Genomic DNA, 17,338 nt, shown 5'->3' on the forward strand with positions numbered 1-17,338 from the left:
TTTGCACTCATCCCTTTTCAAAACTGTCTTACTTCCGACGCCCCCATTACTACGCTTGTCACATCTGACCCTGCTTCAGTCCCCCCACGCCTGTGCTTCATATTCTCCCCACCAGGGATTGGGTGTCTCACAGTGTGTTGAATGGTGTTGACATGGAACACACTCAAATATCCGAGGGTCAGTGTTCGACTGTGCTTACAAAATGCCCATAAGCAGGACCAGCATACTCATTTATTTGACTAAAGGGGGCAATTACTCGTCTAAGCTTCTAAGAAATCTAAAGATCAGGCAAAAAATGCTGCCTGGTTTCAGATGTGAACAGACAGCTATAAAAATTAGTAGTCAGCTGAGAAGAAAACACTGCAGTCTGTACTGAACTTCACATCCAACAGGCATAAAGTGCAGCATGACATCACATGCTTTTACGCCCAAAAAGAGCATCAGCACCAAATGCCAACGAAAAAAAACCCCAACATTTTGAAACCAGCATGCGCCATCCAACGCCTCTGCAGCGGTGCTGTATAATTGGCTAGAGAGGTTGTTCCCTGCAGAGGTTGTGCCACTGTGATGAATGGGTTATGGTATTTCTTCTCTTTAGTCGCAGCTAAAATCAAAGTATCCATTCTACTCCCCGGGTAGCAGAGCAAATGTTATCAGGAGGTTTGGGCCATTTTAGGGAGCTGAGGAAGAAATGCTCTGTCATTGCTGCTGTGTTTGCTGCATTCCTAAAGGATGAGAGTTGCATGAGGATGCACACAGAGAAGCAGACATGCAAACAGTCACACAGACACACCTCTGGCTGATCATCTGAGGCAGCATTTATACTGCATGAGAATTTTTCCACCTCACTTAAAGAGAATTATAATGCAAAGACTCATTATTTTTGTGCCAAAGTATTTTGTGAAGGTAAAACATTAGGTTAAAAACTGTGACTTCATCTGGGTTTGGGCGCCTCAGTTAAATCAAAAACTATAAATGGGCACATGAGGTGAGCAAAACATGTTGGGAAAATACAGGAGAACGTGTTTTACATAATGCAATTTGAAAATCCACAGCTAGTCTGATTTGTGCAGAATTGTGGCCCTGCAGTGTAAATGCTGCTTGAGATAATCCCAAAATTGGCTAATCTATAGATCTGTGGTTCCCAACCTTTCTTGTCTATTGTGCATCAGCAGTCCTGTCAGATAAACTGATGAACCCCTTGATCAAAACCTGTTTTCCAGTACTTTAGACTAACTTTTTTTTAACTGGTTATCCATTACTTAATTACACAACATTACATTAAAATGATTTGCTGTTCGGCATTTCTGTCACTGGTGATAGTTACTGCAAAGAACTTACATTGCTACTCTTTTGTAACTAGGGATAGCTACTGGGGAAATTCTCTTCCTGTTTTGGTTTTGCAATAGGGGCCCTGGGAAGTTTGTTGGACTTTTAAACCAATGTGAGAGAGTGGCCAAATCATGTCACTACAACTTCTCAGTCTGTCACATGATGCCATGGGGCCAAAAAAGACTCTTTCCCATAGACTTACATTAGGAAAGAGACATCTATTTATCAGTAGATACATTTTTTGAGCTGCATAACCCTTCCTTTGGTGGTGGGTGGGCCCTTCCTTTTTTTCAAATTAGTTGAGTTTCTTCACCATTTTTCCACAAATTCTCAAGCAATTGCAGAAGTATCCCTTGGCGTAAGGGTTAATCTGGTTGGGAATCACAGCTGTAGATGATGCCTCACCATGCCACACACACAACAATATGAAAAGTAAACTTGATATCAGAGTGATTATTTTCATGCAAATGTATATTAATGATCTACACGAGTGAATAAAAGAAGAAAAATTAAGAATGGTTATCTGGTTGCAGATGTGTTGTACCTCAGTCCCTTTTTGGGAAGCGTATTTCTGTCAAGAGGCATGCTGTTAAAACACAAAGGATGAGTGAATTAGATGAACACCAGGACACATTTGTTGTTGTGCTACATGAGAAAAAAAGACTTTGGTCACATTTCACAAACTTGACTTTTGACACACACACACAAAGACACACACCATGGAGAAAACAACATTACTAATGCATCACTGTACAAACACATATAAAACGCAAGCCGATTTAAATATTAATAAATTGTTTCATTTTTGAGACATACAGCTAAACTAAAGAGGGAAAATAAACCTGTGCCCTGTTTATTCTTGGTTATGTGATGTATTGCATGCACAGTATGTGGACAAAACAATGGAAACACCCTGATAAAGACTTGTCATGGGGATGACGCTCTGAATTTTTTGTGGTACTTTTTCCAGCATGGCTTTGGACCAACAACTAATACTTAGAGTCTATGTTATATTACTTAAATTATGTTCTCTGAAAAAGGTAGACTTGTACCTGATCAATGCAATAGACTTTGTGTTAAAAAGCAATTTTGGTCAATGAGTAGTAAAAGGTAAATCTGTAGAAATGATGATAATACCAACACCATGCCAGAAAAAGAAACTTAAATCCAACCAAACTGTGTGCTGGATGGGTGAATTTCTTTTACTTATTATTGTTATATTATATTGCTTAGACTTCCTCTGCATTGTCTGTCTATAGAGGGTAGGGAGAAGGGAGTTATACTTTTTGTCTCTGATCTCAAATGAAACAATGAATACGATTCAGCCCAATCGTATTCCCTGTTACTCACCCCTCAGACAGGGTGGACTTGACACTGCCGGTTCGTGTAACCTTGGGCCCGTGGTGGCCCAGCGGCAGATCAATGGACTCAGAGCTGGTGTGCAGACTGGTCATGCTTTGGCAGCTCAGTGTGTCCTTGCTGCCAGCTGACGAGCTACAGGCAGGCCAGGGCCGAGCGTTGGAAGGCAGGGAGAGGCCAGAGGCTGGGCTGGAGGCCGGGGAGTCGGTGCACAGGTCTGGGGTTTTACCGTACAGCGGGCTGCTGCCACCGCTCAGGCCACCAGCGCTGCCCAGGCTCCCCGTGCCAGAGGAGGGCGAGTCCAGACTGGCCTGCCTCGCCAGCGTGCCGTGGGGGCTGCCCAGTATTGAGGGGCACTTGCCAGAGTCGGGAGTGCCCGGAGAGCTGGCCTTGCTGCTGGCTTTGGTGCCAAACAATCTGGGGGTAGAGAGGTGGGTGCAGTCATTTAGAAATGCTCAAAGGACAAGTGATGAGCATCTGCAAGATCCATACTGGAAAATGAAGAACTTTTGTATAATTTGGTTTTGAGAAAGTGGATTACAGTGAGGTTATCTAATGTATATTACATAAAAATTGGTCACACGCATCAAGACTCAGCAGTGGAGTGAAAAACAGCTACTAAAACAACCCCACATCTTCATTGCAACACCAACTGCAAGCTACAGCTAAAATCTTGAGCGCACTTCCCAACACATTAATCCCTCGCAGCAAACTCCAACTCATTTCAGCTGCGAACTCTCAGTAATTTACATCGACACATCTGCTTTCACAGCTTTGCCTCAACCCCGTGACTTTGAAGAACCTAATCTGTTAGACCACTCAACTTCGCCTCCCACATATGCTCAGACAGCCTGCTACTCATATTGCGCCTGTCCCAGTCTGTCATTGCAATCACACAAAATATATAGGTGACGCTCTCTTGAGGAAGAAAAGAAAAAAAAAAGCTTGAAGACATGCAGATGAAACGGGTGGGCTTGACAGATCGGATGGGACGGATGTTTGGACACGCCTGCAGAACGCGTGCCTCTAATGAGTCAGGGATTGACGTGCCGAGGAACTCCTGTCGCCTGTCTGCTCTGATCAAACTGCTGAGTTTGGATTTGCCTGACCTGAATGAAAAAACATCGTAACCTTATCTTTGGGGTGAAGATAGTTTTCATCTGCGGTGGTTTATCAGCCACACCAGGGAACAATCTATGTAATGGCGCCCCTTGGCTGTGCAGCCGAGTAAACTTGCTCAATCAATCTTTCTGTGAAGGCCCTGGAATATGATTTATTTAGTGTCATATTCATTTGGTGCATCCAAACATACCTAAATTTACTAGAGATGACAGGGTATTTTTTTAGCTTTGGTGAGACTTCACTGCAATAAATGACGTCTCCAATAAATGCGCCTCTCCCCTGTCAGAGGAGGCTGGGTAACAGTCTGCATCAGAGAAACATTGCTGAGTCAATTCATAATGAAATGAAACACCCCTAGATTCTGAAATAAATCAAATCAGAATAATCAGAATCAAACAAAATCCTTATTGCAGCTAAAGGCATGCTTTCTGTCCGAAAAAATAATATTATCGCCACCACTCAAGTTGCAGTAACAGTTGACAACAATGTCTAAAACTGTGGAAGCTACGCACACATCCTCCCCCCGACAGCGCAGAAGATCTAAAAAATCACAGCAGTTTCAATGTGGACATCCAAGATAAGTGTCATCAATTTAGAAACTGACTAAATGTCTCCCTTTCTGTTGCTGAGTTATGACGTTAAGCCGGAAAAGGTTTTTGGAACACATTATGATGTCACACTGAAGTTGACCTTTTGAATATATGAAGTCATCACTGTATCACACATTTGTGTGAAATTCTGTCATAATTGGCATTCAAATTATTGTGTTATGGCCAATAACATGTTTGATGAGGTCATGGTGACCTTGACCTTTGATCACCAAATTTTAATCAGTTCAATTTTTGAAACCATGTGGATGTTTGTGCCAAATTTAAAAAATTCCGTTAACGTGTTTTTGAGATGCCATTTTTGTGAGAATGAAACAGATGCAAGGTCACAGCGACCTATGACCACAAAAATCCAATCAGTTCATCTTTGAGTCCAAGTAAACCTTTGTGCTAAATTTGAAAAGATTACCAGAAGGTGTTCTTGAGATATGGCTTTTACAAAAGTAAGACGGATAAGGTAAGAGTGAACTTGACCCTCAACCTATGACCACCAGAATCTAATATATTCATCTTTTAGTCCAAGTGGAGAAATTCCCTTAAGGTGTTGAAATACTTTGTTCACAAGTATGGGACAGCCAAACAGATGGACAACCTGAAAACTTAATTCCTATGACCTGCACGGCATTAATAACATCCCTTATTGCTAATAACTGAGGTACAGAAAAAGTACAGCATGTGATGAAATGCTTGATTCACGTAAAAAGACACATGGTGAGGGACAAAGACAGAACAGAAGCTGCAGGCGTGTTTTGTGTGTCTGACCTGCGGAAAGTAGGAGAAGCAATATCGGGGTACTTGGAGCCCGGCTGCCTGAGGCCGGACTGGCCTGTTGAACTGGAGGTGGGGCTAGATTTTGGGGACGTGGACAGTCCTGCTGTGGTGTCCTGGTCTGACACCGCGACTTTCTCCTTGTCTGTCTGGTTGATGGTGATAGGACTGGAGCGGTCTGAGCCAACTTTTCCGTCCCTGCGTTTGGCACCCGCTTGCGTCGCTGCCCCTCCAGCCGATTTGCCGCTAACATTTGAGTCGATGCTGCTGGAGCTGGAGCGATGCCCACTGCGGCCTGCTGCCACGCCGCTGGAGGATTTGGCTGGTCTGGGTAGAGAGCGGTACTGCAGGGTGACTTTAGATCCACTGCAGCTGAGCAGTATGCCGTCATCTTGGGGCTGTGAGCCATCCAGGCTGGTCTTCCGCACAGCGCCGATGCCAGTGCCTTTGCTGAGGGCAGCTGAGGATTTGGGCGCCTTGCCCAGGGTAGCTGAGCCGCTGGCGAGTGTTGCACCACTGGAGGTGATTAGGGTACCGCTGGGACCCGGGATCTTCTTGTATCCAAAAGAAGCAGTGGTGGGTGGGCGTCCGATGCCAGAGGGAGGCTTCTTACCTTCATCTCCGCTACTCTTCCCAGCATCCGAGGGGGAGCGCTGGATGGCGGCTGAGCTCTTGGAAGGTGCCTTGCCCTTCTCCGAGGCCTTGGCATCATCGGTTTTGCCTGTCAATTTGCATAAACACTTATTAGCACAAATACAAAAACATTACCCTCAGCAGATTCTTGGCCCAGCGCTTGTTTTCCTCACCTGTGGTGCCACAGTGCAGGAAAAGACAAATAAGTGTACATTTTGGCCATCAGCCATGAGCCTGTTTATCACAGCTCAGCTGCATCGGAAAGCAATTCTTATCTGCAACAGAAATGCTAAACTTGCTGAGTGGACTAAAAATACAGGAGCAGCTGCACCGTCTTCAGGCACAGGTATCAGGGGGAAAAAATCATCGATAGTTTTCAGGCAGAGGCAACAAATCTGCTGCAACTCATAACTCTCCATTCCAAAGACATTCTTCCAAAATGTGGTATAAAAGTGAGGCACATGATATATTTTTCTCACTAAAAACAAACAGTTGAGGCTTTGTTCACACAATAAGTCAAATGCACACTGATGTACAGTTTTAATATACTTTTAAACACATAAATTAAACACAATAATGAGTGCATGCATGTTAATGAAGTATAATAAATAATCTAACTTTAAAGATTTTTTTTTATCAGAAAGGAAAAACAAGCTCAAAGGCACCACAAGTTTTCCTTGTTCTAATTAAGCATGTATAGGTTTGAACATCAAAGCATAGTCACCATTCCCATTGTTGACTGAAAAGTAAACTGGAGCTTTGAAATTTTGTTTTATCACTTATACAATTTTGACACACTTTTAATAAACTAGCACAGGTGGAACAGGTTATCTCAAAAACATGGTGAAATACTTTATTCATTCCCATACAATGAAAAACTCCTTTTTGATTTTGGTACCTTGTGGCCTTTTGTCTCATTACCTCTCTCATCATATGCAAATATATTCAGAAAATGCCTTTTTTCTCTCTCTTTTTTCATCCTTTCATTTACCTGTAAATTATAAAATGTTATTCACTGAAGCATCTTAAAAAAAATAAATAAATAAAGTTTGGGGCAATCAGCAATCCTCACATTGAGTGTCCTATACCTTCTTCCCCACCAAAAACAGCACATGCATTATTATGGACTGCTATTTCATTGGAAGTAGACCAGAGCTGAGTACACTGTTCTATATGACCTGCTGCCAGATCAGGAAAAAAGCCCTAAACTGATTAGTATCAGGTAATCCCGAAAAATGTTTCTCGTTATAACAAGATGATTCACATGCTGCAAAGCAAAGTGAAACATTTTATGTTATATTCTGTTTTTTTTTTTAATAAACAATAAATTGTACCATTTTAACTTAAATATGTTAAATAAGTTTAACTTTAATAAGTTATAGTATCTTGTTATGGAAAGAAGTCGCTTGTTATAATGTCACAAGTTTGTATGACAAAATAATATTAAAATATCTTGTTAAAACTTGAAAATATCTTCAAAACGTGTAAAACTTCCTATTATAATTGTATTTATGTCTAGTGGGAAAGAGCCTCAATTGTACTTCATTTCTACCTTTAGATTCTTTATATAAAACACCTCCTACCTGGTGTTTTGTGGCCAGCGGAGGTTCCCTTGGTCCTGGGTGGCGTGATGCCCACCTGGGCCGTCATACCCCTCCTCCACGAGCCCGTCTGAGACATCTGGGCCAGCGCGGCAGCCTTCTGACCTGCATCTTCGTATGTGCCCTGGGCTTGAGAGGAAGAGGAGGATGAGGAAGGCTTCCAGCGGGAGGAGCCGCTGCTGGGGTCCATGCTTGCGTCCAGCTCCTCCTCCACCTTCTTCAGGTCCTCGGCTCCGGCCCAGCTGCTGCTCACCTCCTGCTCTGCATGCTTGGACCTGCCTCCTCTCTGGGACTGTGGGGGTGAAAGAGATGGGTGTCAAAGAAAGCGCATAAATATGCATAATAAGCTGGTTCAGTAAAATAATGAATATATGGTGCCTAAAAACTCAAATGTTGTTTACTTAAATGCACCTGTGGGGAAGTATCTGCTCACGACTACGCTAGCATGTCATAGAAGTGCAATTTAAATGCCTTGTCATACTTAAGACCATTGTAGCTATGATGTTAAGCATTGGCTATTTGTATTTAATCATCTAAAACATAAATATGCGGTATGATCCTTTAAGAGGCGTTATATAAACACATACAGCAACCACAAAGAGAAATAAGTCCCTGCACAAACGGAGCAGCAGGGTGTGTGTCTGTGTTTGAAGTCATAGCTATCTTTGGAATCACCCATGTTCAGATCTCCTCTTTTGGGATGCATGCAAGCACACACACACACACACACACACACACACACACACACACACACACACACACACACACACACACACACACACACACACACACACACACACACACACACACACACAGCAGTGATAACTAGCCTACCTTGACAGATGGCCAGTCTCCCTAGCAACACCAGAGTCTCTTAAGAGCCCAGTCTGTTGAGTATTTCATGAGGGGCCAAAGATACTTGGCAGAATACAGCACAAGCCTGTGAGGAGAGCTGAGCAGCGGCCTTCAGTTTGCAACTTATTCCCTCAGCTGTGATTTCAGAGCTCACACACAGACTGGTCTTGGTTTCATGAGACACCAACATGCTTGTAACTTCACATTGGATGAAGAAGTTTATATGGTGATTTCATTTTCAGCACAAAATGAGACTTTTGTTTTCCATCTTTTAGAGCTTATTTTCGGATCAGTTTTTGTAACTGCTTTGTAAACTTTCCTTTCCATGTTTTCTGTTGAGCCGGTAGTTCAGCGATTTAGTATTGCACTTTTATAAAGTTGGGGGACTAACAAGAGACAGGTTACAAAGAGAATGGTCAAAATCTGCCAAAATATCCTGATGTTATTTTCTTGTACCAGTCAAGTTACAAACACATTCCATACACTTCCCATAGTGCAACCCAATAGCATCTCTCATTTAACCCTCGCTGCCAAGAGGATCACTTCGTTAAAACTTTACACCATCACTTTATAATGTTTGAAAGGTTCTGTTTGCAACATTCAGAGCATTAATACAGCTGCAAACAACTACTTGATATGTAAAGATATATTGTGGAGTAGTGGCGACCTGAGCAGAAAATGAAGTCATGTTACCTCTGTGTGTGCTGTAATCTGAGTTTCTCTGTTGTCTGTTATGGTGGAGGGTCTGGCTGTGAGTCGATATTAGTGCATGTGACTACCTTCACTGTCTGGCTAATCGCCATTAATATGCACTGCTCTCATACAGCAATTACCTCTAGCACTGTTAGCTGTTAGCACCATCAGTTGCTAGCCAGCTCAGTCACCTCCATGTTGAGAGCTGTGTGCAGTCAGCCTCATCCATCTACACGCCCTGAATGACATATAAGCTCTATACCACTGGTATTAATTAAGTTTACCTACAAGCTACTGTATTTGGCAACAAGACCAAGAGCTGCAGCCATGCTAGCTGCTCTGTGTGGCTGTTCTGAGACACGGTGGTACTTTGAGCTACATGCTAAAATAGCAACATGCTCATAATAACAATGCTAAAATGCAGATGTTTAGTATGTGTTATGTTTACTATCTTCACCAGCAGTTTTAGTTTAGCATTTTAGCATGCCATGTCATGGTATGAAAAATTGGTTTTGTTTGCAATGTTTTGTTTGTAAGTGCCATAAATAAATTGTAATTGTCAGAAAAAATTGGTTGAAAGACTGAACTTCACATACAAAAAGACATTGAAGCTGTTTGAGGCCCTTTTTCATCCCTTTAAGGCTCAAAATGGTTTAGTCTGCCCCTGCTCTTGAATTCATCCCTAACGAAGCCACCATGGAGTAATTAAAGAAGGAAAGAAAGAAAGAAAGAAAAAAAGAAAGAAAGAAAGAAAGAAAGAAAGAAAGAAAGAAAGAAAACTGACTGGTTGGGTGAGAGAGACATGGATCACGAGTCGAAGGGCAGGGGCCCACAAACAACATACAGAGCCCAGAATTTGGTGCTACGCCCCTGATGGGAACGCCATTAGCTTTGCACGTCTTTAGTCATTATCCAATGTATTGGAGAAATTGAAATTTCTGAACTGATGATGGCACTATTGAAAAAGTCATGGGATGATCAGAGTTAATAGTACAATACTAAATGACATGTGCGTGTTCTTACCTGGGCTCCCTTGCTTTTGCGTGATGAGCTGACGGCGGAGTAAGCGGGTGTGTTTATATCATCAGTGCTGATGTTGTCCAACGTGTCGCTCAGGCCGCTGCTCACCGAGCTGCTGTCATCCCAACTACAGAAGAGAAGGAAAAGTAGGGATCAGAGAGTTTATTTTTTTCTAGTTTGTGTAGTAGCAGGTGTAGTAGCTGTGGTAGCAATTCAAACAGGAGCAGTTTCCTCTGACCTTACACAGCAGAGCTCCGTGCTTTACTAACAAGCCTGCTCTCCATCTGCCATCTTCATCTTCTCACTCTAATTAAAACTTTTAATGTCACTGATGGATTGCAGAAAAAAAGAGTTGGAATCAAGTATGTGTATAATTTCCTCACCAGCTAGGCTAACAGATCATTTCTAATTGCCCAATTTGTCTCGTCAAACAGCTGTGCTCCCTTTTTAGGGCTGCGTTGACTTCTGGGTATTTGAGTTCTCTTTTTGGGAGAGAGAAAAAAAAGGCATTGGCTCATTAATCGTTAAGCTTCTCATTAACTGCGAGTGTGTGGAGGAATAAAAGGATCTTCACTGTTGCTGTCATGATTTAGCTGTTGTTGAAGGCTGACAGACACAGAGAGCCTCCTGAACGAGGAGCGTATGGATTGAACAGCGATCACTTCCACACACGCTCACTTTAATTACAACAGAATCACAGCTCTGAGAACTCCTGCAGTATGTTTCTCTAATCTGCAAACCCATTTTCAGCCATCAGACACAATAAATCAGCTTCAATAATAATATATTAGCTCTTCTTCCCTTCCATTGTTCTCTCTCTCTGACACACACACACATACACACACACACACACACACACTGACAGCCAGACAGCACTGCAGCTGTAACAGCTCACATACACATGTGCAGTATGGACACACAGATACTGCATTTGTGTTTATGTATGTGTGTTTGTGTGAGACTCCACACTTAGTTGGCATGACAAATCATTATGGGTTTTGTTTTAACCCACTGAAATCTTGACCGACATCAGTTTTCTTGTGCCGTATTCAGACACCTTTCACAAGCTATTTGACCCTTTGAAAACTGAACAAATTGGTGCGATTTTTTTAAGAACATGAGGGAAAAAAGCAACAAGCAACTTGGTAAGACATGTCAAGTAAACTGCAAGAAATTAGTGAAAGGACATGAAAAAAAATACTTTAAAATTAGTGTTAAAAAAGAGGGTTGTATTTTGGAAAATTATCTTAAAAAATGGGAAATTGTCTTAATTATAATCATTTTTCATATAAAATTGTTACAAAAATATATAAAAAACAAATACTTCCTCAAATTTTAACAATTTTGAGGTCATTTTCTTATTTTGTTTTGTTTTGAATTTGCGTATTTTCAAGTAATTTTCTTGTGACTATTTTTTTTACTAGTTATTCTTCTAATTTTTGGGCCATGTCTTGCTAAGTGGCTCATTGCCTTCTTCCCATGTTTTTGAAAGATCATACCAATTTGCTCAGGTTTCAAAGGCTTAAATCTCAGGAAAAATGAATGCAGCACACAAAGAGAGAGACAATCGATATTAACAAAATGACTAAGCCAACAATCACCTTTCATCCTAATGTGAATTTTCAGTCTGACTGATCCGAAACGCACCCTGCATTTGAAATGATTTTTCAAAATAAAAATCTGAAACTACTTCCCGAAGCTAATTGTGCTTTTTTTCGACCAGTCAATTCAGGCTCGCCATCTATAATTCATCGCAGACGAGGATGAGACCCGAAGGCAGGCTGAAAATGAGAGAATAATGACTCATTCTTTAAAAGGCTCACAGAGGAGGAGGGGAGGGGGAATGCGGGCGAGATGGAGATGTGTGCCGACGTGCACTGTGGCTGATAATGGTGCTATTGATTTTCTAAAGTTTGTTCAAAAAATCAATAACCAAGAGTGTCGTTATGCTTAATACACACATGCCATTCATTAGCTATATTGAATTATTTTATTAAATGGAGTGTTAATCGTCATGGAAATGAAAAAACAAACCTCCTTACATGAAACAATCTCACTATCACAGACATTAAGCTGCCTGTTTCTGTGCAGATGTAAAGGGCTTTTGTTAGAGTCTAAATGTAAAAATGAATAGCTGGTCTATATTCACCTGACACCTGTAAGAGGTTTGTAATGAATGCAGTGCAGAGCAGACACCTTGCAACCCAGTTGTCCACTGGTGCAGGATGAAATTGATTTGCTCTTATGACAGATTCAGAATGAACATTTATCTTCACGGCCGAAATCTGAGCAGGTCTATGACTCATCACTGCATTAAACTACAAACTGCAGCCTTTACTTTTAGAGAGGAAAATTACAGCTGTATATAATATGTAAGCGCTACTGCCTGAAGAGGTGCTCATTATCATGAATTAATGGCCTCCATATTATTCATTAATGGACAATGTGGAGGCCATTAATTCATGATTATGGACACTTGAAGGGCATTTTCTGCTTATTATACGGACACTTACCAAAGAAAAATAAATAAGATAATTCTTTCATATTCTTATGCATTTAGTATTCAAAATCTTCAAAAAGATTTTCCATTAGCCAGAACTCACTGGTAACAACTAAGGATGTGACTAATGCCTGGTATTCAATGGAAACGTTATTTACAATTCCAGTAAATAGGATGAACCTTAGATATGACTTCACACTAGAGGCGAATTTGCGTTTCCTTTCTTTTTTATGTAATCAGCCAATATAGCGGTTATCAGAATTTTTACTCCTTAATATCTGTATTGGAATCAGAACCAAACAGTCCATATTGGTCGTGTTCTGCCTTTGACGTCCCTAGAATAGACAGACTCGCCGTAATGACATCTTGAATTCAGTCAGAATTCAGTATTACTACGGTTTAAGTTCAAATGATGCAGAATTGTAGGCTGAAAACATTTTAAAAAATCCTATTTCTGTCAGTCTTTTGTATGGTCATGTGGCTGAAAAAACATTTGTTCAAAAACAAAAAGAAACCATGAAAAAGAACAGAGACACTGGGCCTTTGTGTTATTGAACATCATAACCCATCACTTATCTTGCCATCCTTAATCTGTCATTTTGAGATTTCATTTTCCTTTAATTCAAAGCCATTATCGGAAACACGCCTCAGAGATGGATGTTTAAAGCACAGAGCAGCTTGTTGTTGGAAAAAATAAATGACATCCTTGCAGTCAATCAGAGCTTTTGTATCTACAGCCTCACTGCTGGTGCTTTAATAAAAAAGATGCCGCTGCTAAGCGCTGTGAGTGGAGCTCTGATATCAAACACAAGTCAAAGCGAGTGTTTAGTAAGTGTTTCTGCACGCAGCAGAGTATAGCAAACAAAGTCTGTGGAAATCGATGCCTTTGAAACATGCCTGGCTTGTTTCCCTTTAATCATTTCCTCTAATCTGCACTTAAGCCCGTATTTGCTGATAACGTGGCTTTGTTTTGAGTTGAGGGCAGCAGCATCTGACAGCAGCCTCTGACTTTTTCAAAGGAGCCAACAGCAAGTTGAAGAATATATCTGAGTGTCTGGGTTAAATGAGCAGTTGTTGCTGGGCAAGGTCTTTAAGTTTTGACACTGGCAGCGGCTGCTGGGTCACCTTGACAATCTGATTTAAAGTTACCCCTCTGCTCAGCTTTGGAGTGACGGGGGAGTTGCAGTGCACTCCGCAGCTTCCTCTGAGACCAGCCTTCAGTGCGTGACAGACAACAGGGGCAGACGGAGCCAAATTTAATGCTCCAGACAAAATGAAGCAGTCCAAAGTCACTTGGCTGCACTCCAAAACACAGGTTTCGCCTGCAGACATACAGAAAAACTCTCAAATGTATAATTATATTTATTTGGTGTAAAAAAATATTGGATTTGAGAGCACATAAGCATCAAATTCTCAGAGAAAAACATGCTAAAAGATGGAAATTAGGAGAGATCAAAGACACAGATGGTCTTTTACAAGCGTTGATTGCTCCTCATGCCTAATTGCACATCTTGAATATCATTCAAGCTTCTTTAAAAGTGAGAAAAGGTTCACTTTTTTTCCACATCGCTATTAATTTCCTCCAAACTGACACAAATTGGACTTGATATCATGAAGTGCTGCACATTTACTTGGGTAACACTAAAAGGGGAACTGTGCAACTGCAGTGAGAGGATGGTTAGTCTATAACATGCGCAGCAGAGGCAGATGGCTGTGAAGAAGCTCACTGGCTTCCAGTTCTTATCTAAACATGAGTCTTTTCCCCTGGCTGCAACATATCGCTCTTTCCTCCTAGGGTGGTCTCTCTAATACAATATTGAAAATCTTCTTTCTGGGGAATTAGTCTGAACTGTGGGTAATATGATTCTCACTTTTTCTTTGGGTAATTCTTGCTTAATTAACATAATGAGTCATAGTGAATAGCTCTTGGAGTCATAATCACAAAGTCAAGAAGCCTTTTAGCTTTTGCATTCACTACTGTAAATGTAATTCTTTAAGCTAATTTCTGTTAATTAACAAATGTTGTTAGTATAATAGAAAACAATAAAAAGCAGAGCTGAGCTGCTGAGTAGAAATGCAAACAATGGACTTATTATCTGGAGGAAACAGAAGAAGTTGTGAACATATGTGCCTAAAAGCTGCAAGAAAACACTGTACAGAGGTAGACGGCAAAATACTTGTACATGAGGTGTAATTGAGAAAGGCAATTAAGTATTTTATTTTTGGTTTCTAATATATTAACCCTTTGACACCTGAGCTATCTGGTTTGATTTCTTAACGAGATGGGGAGCAGACAATAAGCAATTTTAAAAGACATGGATTAAAATTAGCAATAAATTAGGAAAACGTTGCAAGACAATTAACAGAAAATAAGCACAAAATGGAGTAAAAAACAAATAACAAAAAAACAAGACTTTCTTAAGAATGAAAGCATACAGTCCTGTACTTATTGCTAGTGTTAATACAGTCCACCAAACTTTATCAGTATGGTGATGGGCCCTCAATGTCACATTAAAGTAAAAACTAAAAGTTGAAAGTTGAAATAAAACTCTCAAATTTCACAATCTAATTTGCTATGCCATTCAATTAGCTATTCAAAGTCCATACATTTTACAATGACCTTTTTCTACAATGTCATTGTTAGTGGCGTGGTCCACCATCCCAGCCCTGATTTTAAATTGGCTTAGCATTACTGCTGGTAATTTTATCACATTGATATCAGCCATATCAGCGCCATCAGATATGCTAATATAACATTTCTTACAGTTATAGTTCATAGTAAGTGCTCACCTAGCAAAACACAAGGTAACTTATACTGTGAATCATTTCAAGGAGATGCAATGCACTTGTACTGATGTGAGCCCCATTGTTGAATAAAAATGTCTTCATAAAACAAGACAATAGTCATTTGGGTCATTTTTTGACAGTGGATCAATTTCAATATTACAGAAAGAAATGGAACGGGGAGAGGCAGCCACAGAGCAGGTAGGCTGCATATTCAACAAATTAGCTGTTACGGCTATTGGCTACAGAGTTATGCGGCAGAGTAGGAGTGTCACTTAAGTGGCCCATTTGTGGGGAAATAGAAGATGGAAACCAGCTACAGAAAGTCAGTGTACTCGTCACAGAAATGAGGGTTAGTTTTTTTATGTTGTCATGAAAGATCTGTATTGATCCTTATGATTATCATTACTGTAATAAGTTTACTGCCACAAACCACACACCTGTGGGCACACACACACACACACACACACATACAAAGTGAGTGCTCTCTTTTGTAGGATAGTACACGCAAGCTAATAAATACTTTTTACATTCTTTTTGATCAGAGACTGCATTAATGTGAAATGGAGTCATATTTCAGTCTACTCACTGATACATGATTGGCCACTGCAGTGTGACATCATTTTTTGGCAACCCCTCAGCCCTACTGCTGCAGCTTAGACACATTAAGGACATTCAAATGAATGAGAGGACTGGCGTTTTTGCCGCAATGGTTGATTGAATGTGAATCCAGCCTTAGTATTTCTGACAAAGTGGCTGCTCAACAATGTGTTTGCTGCCAGCACAAAACCACTCTTGCTGTTCCCACCAGCAACAACAGGTTTCACCAAATCAACTAGGACTGTAATCTTAAGTATGTTAACAGTTAAAAACTAAAAAAAAAGGGATAATTCTAGCCAAAGACGCATTTTTAAAAAGCTGATAAATTAAAAAAATGTTATAGAAACCCCCAAAAGATTGCTTATATAATCTCTAGGGCTTTTTTATGTCCCTGCACTCGCCATCACTTGTTCTGTTATTACCCAATTCACAATAAAGAAAGTAAAAAAATATATATTAATAAAATAACCATTAAAATCTCCATATTGTATCATTGTACCACAGTGTATTTATGTAGACACTCCGCCTTAAAATAAAGGAAGTTATTTCCTTTCATGACACTAGCTCCCTTTTTAGAAAGAACCTTGAAAGTCCAATCTCAAACTAGAGAAAGGTCAGAAAATGATTTCTGAAAGCCATACACCTCTGCACACAATGAGGTAATAGTTGACTCATCGATATTGATCCACGTCCCCATAAGCTCTGCAGATAGGTCAGGGAAAACCACACTCAGCGGCCCAGCTGCTCCAGTGGAGCTGCTCAGTGAACACTAATAGATGACTGTGTTTGCTGTGTGAATGGGAAGCTGGGGACTGCTGAAGAAGAGCATCCATGCTCTGTGGATCTTCCAGGGATAACGGGTTGATATAAAAACAAGAACAACAAACTAAATTGCGCTCCTCCCCCTGAGAGCCTGCCTGACTGTAACGGGCTGAATATTTCATCGGGCCGACTCCCTGGATCAGCTCCGATCGCTCTGACACAACAGGCTAACGGAGCTCCTCCCCTAAGACCTGCACACTTTCACATGCACGTCACCACATCTACAGGAGAAGGGGGTGGGAGGGGGTTCGCATCCTCAAAAATGGCACAGCCGCACTCAATAACCCTTACAGAGAGGGCGGGCGAGCCGGACTTCTGTGTCATAACTTCTTAAATTAACAATGAGCAACAATGTACAGAGCAGAATGCTTGAGAGGAGACGGCTGTGGAGAATATTGCCTTCTCTCTGTTTCTCAGAAGCAAAGCAGTGAAATGGGCAGATTGCACCAAACATGTCTGATCCCCCCCCTTCAAAATCCACCAGAAAACACATTGTATTAACCTTGTGATGGTTTTGTTCATTGGACAAACAAGACTGTGATGCCTTATTGTCCCACATAGTGCTGCCTTTTATCAGTCAGCATAAAACAGGGGTGGCCTTGCATGATAACTGGTGCTATAAAAAGGTGTGACCTGTTTTT

At 41.0% G+C, this 17,338-nt stretch overlaps 1 protein-coding gene across 8 annotated transcripts in view; it reads right to left on the bottom strand.

Annotated features, from left to right (window-relative positions):
• The window catches only part of nav3 (neuron navigator 3), a 252,680-nt gene that overhangs the window by 40,949 nt on the left and 194,393 nt on the right, over positions 1-17,338 (bottom strand). For 5 of the 8 annotated variants that reach the window (XM_088072945.1, XM_088072944.1, XM_042511574.2 and 2 more), the window contains exons 13-17: positions 9,995-10,118; positions 7,406-7,715; positions 5,184-5,910; positions 2,683-3,108; positions 1,877-1,918 (exon numbers count right to left, since the gene is read on the bottom strand). In XM_088072945.1, coding sequence (XP_087929071.1) covers positions 1,877-1,918; positions 2,683-3,108; positions 5,184-5,910; positions 7,406-7,715; positions 9,995-10,118 — 1,629 coding nt within the window. The remainder of the gene's footprint in view (positions 1-1,876; positions 1,919-2,682; positions 3,109-5,183; positions 5,911-7,405; positions 7,716-9,994; positions 10,119-17,338) is intronic. The other 3 variants (XM_088072948.1, XM_088072946.1, XM_088072951.1) reach the window with 3 other exon arrangements.

Source organism: Plectropomus leopardus, chromosome 22, assembly GCF_026936395.1.
Source record: "Plectropomus leopardus strain MGB_pleo_1.0 chromosome 22, ASM2693639v1, whole genome shotgun sequence".
In the NCBI taxonomy this organism is placed as follows: Eukaryota; Metazoa; Chordata; class Actinopteri; order Perciformes; family Serranidae; genus Plectropomus; species Plectropomus leopardus.